The 9,578-nt window shown below is 40.5% G+C and overlaps 1 protein-coding gene across 1 annotated transcript; it reads right to left on the minus strand.

The window, feature by feature from the left end:
* Positions 1 to 339: 339 nt before the first annotated feature.
* LOC307257134 (adenosine kinase-like) lies at positions 340 to 9,225 on the minus strand. Its single transcript, XM_080036274.1, has 11 exons — positions 9,087 to 9,225; positions 6,770 to 6,844; positions 5,440 to 5,493; positions 4,050 to 4,128; positions 3,737 to 3,909; positions 3,551 to 3,659; positions 2,740 to 2,910; positions 2,562 to 2,597; positions 2,341 to 2,455; positions 2,151 to 2,237; positions 340 to 2,017 (listed from the first exon to the last, which is right to left on the minus strand). The coding sequence occupies exons 1-11, from the start codon at positions 9,179 to 9,181 to the stop codon at positions 1,893 to 1,895; spliced, it is 1,119 nt and encodes a 372-aa protein (XP_079892400.1). The 5' UTR covers positions 9,182 to 9,225; the 3' UTR covers positions 340 to 1,892.
* Between the last annotated feature and the right edge of the window lie 353 nt (positions 9,226 to 9,578).

Genomic DNA, 9,578 nt, shown 5'->3' on the forward strand with positions numbered 1-9,578 from the left:
GTGATATTGATTATATTTTCAGTACATTCTTGGTTCCGCATTATTCACTCACCTTCTTTTTCTTACATCTGAAAACAAACTAATTGAATCAAAATACTTAACTTGTCATAAGATCCAGAGCAAAGCCCGCCTCATCTAAACCAAACTTCTGTAAAGTTTATCAAACTAACAATATCTTTGATTTGGATTGATAAATATGCCTTACTCTTTTCAGATGCTTGCTATCATGCAACCAACTTCCCAAATTACATACATAAGTGGATTCTCTGGATTTGGGTTGACAGGGGCTTTAAAGAGAAATACTCAAAACAGGAAAATTACTCAACATTAAGATCAACCTGTTAAGTTTTATTTGTGAAATTTAGGTGTCGTAATCCAGCACACAGATGGTTAAAAGTGCTAATGAGACCAGGAAGAAAATGTCACATAAGGCGTTTTGGTACATCTGAACATAAAAAGAAACAGAGGGACAACATGCGTCATTGTAGTACTAACAGATACACAAGTTTTAACAACATCTCATATCTCGTAGTATTCAGAAAAATGCATGTACTTAATGTACTGTAACTATTTTCATGATAGTTGACTTCAAGTATTACGGACAATACCTGATTTGCAATGTGTGGCCCTTACCCGTGTACTGGGCCTGAATTTAGCTTATTAGTTGTAGTTTAATGGTGAAAATGTATTTTCTTTCCATGAACCTCGATCTGATTCAGCAAAGCGAGGTCTTAACGTTGAGTTATATTACAGACCGAACCCAAAAAAAGCAACGAAAAACAGACTACAGACCAGTTTCTAAACTCGCTGTATTTTTTGACAGACAACATTCAGATATGACATCCTTCCAACAATACCAGCTCAAGCCACCAGTTGCCCATCACTGTACCAGCTTGCAAGCTTCCCTGCACAGACAAATGCAGTCATGTAATACTTGCAGACAAAGACGAGGGGGAAAAGGCACTCGGTACTAGAAGCATCTTCTCCAAAAAAACAGCTAAATGAAAAAAAACACTTCCACAGTGGTGATATTGAGGGTAACTTCAGAATATCGCAGGTTAAGTAAAGCAGGATAGCTGAGATTTAACAGTGATCACAGGACCCTAAACGGGCAGTGTCAAAGTACAATTAAAAAAGTGTGCGCTTAAACATTTGGTTTCAGTACTGGCCTTTTAAATTAATCATTATTCTTCAAGTATAAACTTGTAATTAATAATAATTCAACTTTAAAAAAAAGTCTATAACATTTCAATGCAGTATTAAACTTGGACAACGCATTGGTATATTATTCTTTAGTCCTCTTTTGTGTATTATGTGTCCTCCCATTGAGGAATTAACCCCGTGTGATCTGACTCCATCACCAAGGGGAAGAAGCAACAGATATGTGTGATGTCAACATGGGTCCTGACAGGGCAGTCTGATGGCTGTCAGAGCAGCTCGACGGTGACAGTGGCGGGGAGACCGAATACATGTAGAATCAATCCCAAAACAAATGTCCATGAAAACACGATTCCCAATTTAAATCCTTCATGTAAAGCAAAATGTATCCCATCCTGTGTCTTTATTGTGATTCCTTTATGGTCATTTATGTTTAAAGAACTATGCCTTGGCTCCTGGCTTCATGATCCTCTAGCGGCCCCAAGTGGAGAACACAGACACAGGCACCCATGTCAGGTGGCATCCAACTAACAATTGATGGCAAATGATGTCCTGATGAATTGAAAAATAAAATGGACGGTGGGCTGATTTAATATTAATAATGATAAAAAAAAATGGGACCTATGGAGAATTGAAGGCAGTATTTTGAATATAAGGGGAAACTGGGTCCGGGTATAGTGTATGGCAGGATGAGTATGTTGTTTTAGGCTGAAGGAGAAGTCGTCCGTAAACCCTCAGTTGAAGTCGGGTTTTTCTGGGAAGGTGCAGCCTGCTCGTCTGATGACAACGTTGGCAGCGTAGTGTCCCGCCTTCACGCACTGGGCCAGGGGTTTCTCTTGGACCAGCTCAGACAGGAAACCTGCACCACAGAAGAAAAAAGAACTTGGGATCAAGAAACCACCAGAGTAAGGACCAACAAATATGGACATAATAGTTAAAAAAAAATGGAGATAATATGAATGTACCAAATGAAAAACATAGGAAAATCCTACCTCCTACAAAGGCGTCACCTGCGCCGTTTGTGTCAACAATGTCCTTGGGATCGATTTTCAGTACAGGGAATGTCTCAACCTTGTCACCTGAACAGACACAAATAGAAATTGTGATGTATCTATATTCACAGTATAACTCTAACAAGAGAGCAACACCAGGAAAGTAAAGTTAGGAGAATAAATAACTTACTCGTAGCCAGAGTAGTTGAATCTTTCCCCTGGGTCAACACTACAATCCTCTGTCTCTTTTTGTTGACTTTTTCCAACGCCTGGGCTTTCTTGGCAATCTCCTTGATGTCCTCGGTCTGCAGACAAAACACACATTCACAAAACCAGTTGATATTATACAAAAAGAAATACATGAAAAATTGCAGCACCACTCACGCCAAATGCTAAAACAAGACCACTCACCTCAAAGTCTTGCTCTTTAGCGAATGCAGCTGCCTCCTGAGCAATGAGAAAAACAACAACATTGTTTTACACACAAAGATGTGTTAATAATCATAAACATCTGGTGGACACAAAACCCTGCCCAAGCCAATATGGTGTGAGCATCTGGAGAATGTACTGGGAATCATGTCTGGCTTACCGTCTCATTGCCGAAAAGCACATCGACGAAGGGCATGACCTGCATGAGGTTATCCTTGAAGAACTGGCAGATGAAGGGCGCAGACAGGTTCAGGCAAAACAGCTTGTTGTTTTCAGAAGCATGCTTTGCCACTTTCAGCATGGACTCTAGAGACACGGTCAGGAAGAAACCCTGGAAGCAAACATGACATTGTTGATCTCCTTTTTTATATATTGGCAGGCTCTAATCTAATCATATCAAGTAAAGTCTTCAATAGAAAGAAACAGCACCAAATTAAACTAAATAACTCCATATCCTTTAACCACTTTAAACAAACTATCTTAAATCTACCAAACTCTACCTGTAACTGTTTTAATTAGGCTATATTGTACTTTCACCCATTTAATTTTAATTGCTGCCACTCTTCACCACTGTGTAAATGTTTCAATAGTTTTTCTCTTCACCTGTTGTATTTGATGCATTTGCATTGAATATTGTTTATGTATTGTTGTTTTTCCTTTGAATTTGTTTGATCTCGACGTCATTGTAAATGAGGGTCACCCCTCAATTGGTCTCTCGAGGATAAATAAAAGTTAAATTAAATTAAATGTCTGCATACATACTGGTGTGTCATTTGTTGGTTACCCACTGGTGCATGGGTGAAGTGATTGTACATGAGTTGACCATAATATCAGAAGTAAAATGAGCAAAAACCCCATTTAGTAGTTTGGTAACTACTACTTTCAGGCCAGCATTGTAAATAAGGACTTGTTCTTCAGGCAGCCATTATATGCCTGTATAATAAAAGGCAAATTAAATAAAAAATACTTACAGCAATATAATAGACTTTAGCTTGTTCCACCAGCTTCCAGTTCTCTTCTAGGTCTAGATGCTTATCCCTTTTATAACAGTTAGCAGCAGCTAGGTTAGCTACCAGAGACCTTAGAAAAGATATGGAGCTGTTAGACAGAGGAGATTATAACAAATCCACATAAGCTTATTATTTGTAATCACCCACCTGTTATCTCCAGTGATGCAAGCGGCACAGGATCCCGTTGGCTCTTGGTCTTGCTCGTAGTAGTGGGCTTCGATGTGAGCCTCCTTCGCCTTCTGCTTCAGGATCTCTCCAAACTTGTCTTTGCCGATGCAGCCGAAGAACGTGCCCACATTATGAGGCTCCTGGATCATCCACTACAGACAGTAACGACAGCTCTGGTCAGTCCATTAATGCCACTCAGCGAGGCCTTCATCTACAGTCAGTCCTCACAGAGCATGTATGTGATGACCGAAGTTAGTGTGTACATAACAAGTTGTGTGTTTACATTGCTTACCTGAGCAATCTTAATCGAGTTCTGCGTGGCTCCTCCAGCGTGGTATTCCACTTTGAACTTCTTCACTATCTCCTCAAATCTACACAGGGACACACATGTAATTAATATACAAAAAAAAAGAAATGTGTTTACCTCTGCAACTAAGATCTTTAAATAATGGACAGACGTGAGAGCAGTATCATCCAACTTGCAGCTATAACGCGGATGAGCTTATTCCCAAAATGTCAAACTATTCCCTCAAGTCTCCATGACTATTTGACTATTTCTTAGATCAGACATTACCACATTGATATCATAGATGGTTTATAATCAATCCTTAACATATAAAAAAGTGTGTTTATTTTATGTTTGTAGTATTAGCTTGCATGAGAGTGCACACAGCTGCCCTGCAGTTGGCATGTGGCTTGACGGCCTACTTGACTGCAGGTAAAACATGCAATACCTGCATGAATAGTCACTGATTTTCCTATATGAACCATTTATGCCTGTTATGCAACACAATAACAGAAGGGAGTTGATGCTCCACGTGGGGCTAAAGCATTTCTAATTTGTCGAGCTGTGCCGTCTAAATATAGCAGTTGCCGCGTCCTACGTTCAGATATATGTTGGAATGGTTTATGTGAGTTGGAGAGACAGTGGGTTCATATATCACTGGAGAGTATAGCAGGTCAACTGCTGTACTGAGACTGAGCCAGAAGCAGAGACATCTATTTAGATGGAGATGGGAGGCGAATCTCTACTGTGAAATTAACCCTTTTCTTGATCTCTTAGTTTGTTCTGTCCATTAAGTAATTTCACCCGGGGGGAATCTCTAACATATAAGCACTCTATTCCTGAGCACTAAAGTAGGAAAGACCAGAGTGGTCTGAAAATGAAGGAGGAACAATAAAGACAGGTTAAACTAAGTTGTGTAGACTTTATACATAACCAGTTACTAGTGGTTTCCCATTTAACCTACCTAACCAGTAAGCTCCGACAACACTGCCGACTCTAAATGTGGGAATCAAGATAACAAATATACCCTAGAAATAAATTATTCAAACAGATGTAGCTGCATGTAGTCGTTGCTCTGACACAACTTTCTTATCTCCTACAGTCAAATGTTTGCTTTCCTGCTCTAGTCTCAGAGGGACTGGGTGGTTTAGTGTCCCGGTTTGCTATTGGCTCGGCCTGACTCTCTGTTCTGGATGTGCTGCACTGCCATTGGCCATCTATGAAGGAACAAGGGGTTAATCGTGATGATTTCTGGCGTGTGCCTGTTTTGACTGGCCTGGTCCGGAACAGAGAGGACCAAACTTGAAGCATTCCTTTTTTGTCCCTGCAAGGACGTGCTTGAGCTCTACCACAAGCGATATTCTAGAGGAAAAGTTGCAATGAAGGGGTTACTAACAGTGCTTTGTGTTTGTCCTCAGCCAGGATCTGGTCATTGGGTTTCAGAGTGTATCTGCAAATAATTAAGAGGGGTGGGAAAGAGGTTAGTTTCTTCAAATGATTGGAAACATTCTAAATCAAACCTTGCTGTTTTTATCCATGAAAAAAAAAATAAGCATAATAAACATCTGCATTATATTTATGATGCTAAACATTCCACAGTGTGCCAAATGGGTTGTTCCATTCTGGAAACTGTGATAATGAAATCTTTCAGCCATTAAGTCATAGGCAGACACTTTGAGAAACTCTGTAAAAGGCACTTTGTTACTACCCATCGCCACTGACTCAGTCCTAATCAATATGTTGGTCAATAATGTGAAGCAGAGCGTTGTTCCCTTGAAAGACAAAGTTGAATTGGGGATTTAGGTACAGTTTTAGTCCTGCTTTAGTCCATTCTTCAATTCTCTGAATTAGAACTGTTTAGCTGTAATCGAGGAGTTTACGCAAGGGGTTTGAGATTGGACTCTGAGCTATATCCCTTTGCCCTGGTCAACTCAGTGTAACAGACCAGAAAATGCTACTCCCAATATTTCAAAGAATAGAAAATAAATAGTAGGAATATAGTTAAATAAAACCTATGTATGGTATTTAATTATTACAACATAGGTAAAGACCGTGTGACCCTACACTTCAGATTAAAAATATATTAGTCACACAAGTTTTTTTGTAAGGCTTAGCTGACGTGATGCGACTACATAGACAAACAATTAATTCATACAAGTGAAAATGTATGACAAAACAGGGAGGGACATTGATTGTTCTTTTCAATCAGCTGGGCCAGTATCACCACACTGTAATATGACTGTCCCATCTTGGTATTATTAAAGCAAAGTATATGGTGGAAAGACGACTCTGTTGGTGCTGATCAGACAGCTCTGCTGTTTCCTGTGCTCTGCTCTCTCGTATCATTGTTATCTCCATTGATCAAATTACATCATAAAACCTCTTTCTCTGACGGTCGCTGTGGTGCCCTCATATCTTTTAAACTGATCTGTTTTTGACTGTGCGTAATGGATTTTAAAACAACAAAAATATTGTATTCTATTAAAAAAAAAGAGTTAATTCAACATCGTAATAAAATAAATAATTTAAAAATATGTTATTATTTATTTGCCTTTGCAAATCTTTCAATATAAAATGGTGCAATATGTGCACTCATGTTTACATTTTTCATTTTGAGGAGTCACTCAGCTACCGGGTTCTAGTTTACAGCCACTTTGAGCGTTTCTAAGCCAAAAAGGCAGTGAGGAGGACTACAACCACTGATAACGGCACTTTATTGAACTTACTTGTCCAAGAAGTCTTTGTCCACTACAGCACAGATGTCCAGTAAGGGGTTTCCCATCCCAAAGAGCGAATTAGGGCTGAAACATAAAGAGGATGCATTAAAAAAACAAATAAAATGCAGCTCTTTAATGCTTTGCTTTAACATGACAGCAGGGACTACCTAGCTTCCTTATTTAACTCTACGTTATAATAGTATTTTTACATTAACTGAACTGTCTTGAAACTAATGAGGAACTTAGAAGGAAGAACATTGTGCATAGTCCATGTTGTCTTGAAATTGCTTTAGAAATCAGTTATAGACTTAAGACTTGTTGGTTTATTTATTAGAAGATCAGACACAGTGTAAAAAGGCACATTTCATGGAGCTAAAAAAAAATCATGTTTGCTCACTCCAATCAGCGTGCTGGGGTGTTTTCTATTTCAGTGTTGACCAGTAACTTGCAAAACCCAGTTTTGTTTCCATGTGACTTCTAATCCCATGACTTAAATTCAATTCACACAAAAGAAAAAGCAGAAAAAGCACAGGTCTGGGGAACATGTGTTTGAAAACACGCGTTACTCATCAACCAGCATTGCAAATGAACATGATCGTGGTCGGCCGTGGTGAGGAGCCAGTCAGTCAAGCATGAAACCATGTTATGACATCCACAGCAAGGCAACACCATGTTATTATGACATCCACAGCAAGGCAACATCAGTACAGTAGTAGGCTGTGTGCGCCTCCGTTGGAACACTCCATTCTTTCCTGGGGGCAAACGACTTTGCACACGGCTTGAAAATCGGAACTCCCTTTACTTTGTGTAAAGTACACACACAATATTTGCACAAAACCCTAAACAATGACAGTCAACGTTTTTTTTATAAGAAAAGACTAACTAACCTCCGCATAATGCAGAAAAAGCACAAATAGTTTGTGGTAGAATGTTAATAAAATGCTCCTTCAGATGCTGTGTCATCTTCCCTCTTTCAGTCCTTGGTGTCACCACAATCGTGTCAGTGTGTCTGAGAAAATATGGTCAACCATATGGAGTCTCAAAAGAACGCAGCCGGACATATGCTGTAGGCACATTATCATGTGCCAGCACGTTTTCCCCTGTGAAGCACTTCTTTCTACACTCGCCTGAGGACAAGATGTATTGCAAGGAGAAGCAGCTACACGGAAGAGTAGTGAGACATATTTACCCGGCAAACAGTGACTTATGCTGGGCAGATGGGTTGCTGCTGTCACTGAAAAACTCAGCAGATGCCACACCCTGACTACACTATCATTTTCCACAGTACATACATATTGCCAATATGTAGCCAGATGATAACTAGGCTTGTGCAACAAGGACTCAAAGAACCTCACAGCTCATCATGGTTTGCTTTAGATCCATTCTCTACATGTCAACGTGGTCTTACCTTGCAGAAGACATGGTGTCCCTTTTTTTCTGTCGGAGAGCTAGAAAGTGGAAGACCTGTTGAGCGACCAAAAACCGGCTCTGAAAGGGCTTAGCATTCAAAAAACTTCACAATTTCAGCTCAGTGTGCGGGCAGATCGATTTTGCCCTGCAACCACGGCTCCTCCTACTCTGGACGGACTGATAGGAGGCATCCGAAGGAGGAAGGGCCGGGAAGGTCCGTCTCTGTCTGGTGATTGGCTTGTCTTGCTGACTCTAGCCTCAATCCGCTGACTCTTTTGAAGCCAAAATACACCGTGAGAAGCGTGCTGATGATAGTGGATACAGCCTCTAGAGATACCATACAGGATGCGAACAAACAGCGAGGTGTTGTTTGAGAGCTGAGTCCGAGTCAGATTTATACGGAAGGACAAAACAAAAACGTATGCAATGCAATGTTTTGGAAGAAAGCTGGTCCGAAAAAGTTTCCTCTTGCAGCACCCGTTGCTATACCGAGCAGAGAAGCAATCCATGGCACTGAGTGAAGCCCAAGTATTTTTCCTGCAGCTTTAAAACACGCAGGGGCAGGTGGTAGTCACGTTGAACTTATATTAGATATTGGCACACTTGCTCGAGACAACGGCGTGTCTGAAGCGCTCGTGAGCTAAGCGTTAGCTGCGCGTGGAAGGATAACCACATAATTGGATTTCACTCCCACTACGATAACCCCCACGACCCCTCCACACGTGGTTCACATTTACACTGCTTAGCGTCAAGAAACGAACACTTTTTAACTCCACATCATGCACACATTCATAATGCTTTCATGAACATATTGCAAACAAATTGGTTTGGCTGAAGCACAGATTAGCATTCTAAGAACCCTCGCGCGCAGAGACGCATTTTGTTAGCTTTTTGTTTCTTTCTTTGTTTTGGTCACCTTAGTTTGACTGGTGTCTCTTTGGTCGGAGACTCCGTCTTCTCCACCTTTGAAAGTTTTTGTTTCTTTGCCTTTGGTCCCTCGGAAGAAGCCATTGCTGCTGACTGTGCACGTTGCGATCAACTTAACCGGTGTGAAAACGCGGTTGTGCAAACAACGTGATCGTGCAGCTTGTTTCCCCCGTAAACTGTAAAAGGGGTTTACCCCTGAGCAGAGCCTCGCAGGCAGCCGTTCGCTGCGTGAAGCACAAAGCTCCACCAATCAAAAGCCTCACATTTAGTTTTGGCTATTAAAACGAGGACGCCCCATAGGGACGCCCACTTTTCCAGCTATCAAGAGAAAAAACTTAAAACTTATTGTTTTAAGATTCAAAGCTGCACCAATCAAAAATACGTTAGGCCTATAAAAAAATCCTTCAAATAGTTCTCCCTTTATTAAATATAGTTCATGTCCATACAACCGAGAACATAATGGCCCAAAATAAGCACCAAA

The sequence above is a fragment of the Ammodytes marinus genome (assembly GCF_949987685.1).
Source record: "Ammodytes marinus genome assembly, chromosome: 11".
Taxonomy (NCBI): Eukaryota; Metazoa; Chordata; class Actinopteri; order Uranoscopiformes; family Ammodytidae; genus Ammodytes; species Ammodytes marinus.

Coding starts and splice junctions, on each gene's coding strand:
- LOC307257134 (XM_080036274.1), bottom strand. CDS start 9,181: ATGGCTTCTTCCGAGGGACCAAAGGCAAAGAAACAAAAACTTTCAAAG. Junction 2,911..3,550: donor CTAAAGTCTATTATATTGCT/GTAAGTATTTTT, acceptor GTTTGCTTCCAG/GGTTTCTTCCTGACCGTGTC. Junction 2,238..2,340: donor TTCAACTACTCTGGCTACGA/GTAAGTTATTTA, acceptor GTGTCTGTTCAG/GTGACAAGGTTGAGACATTC.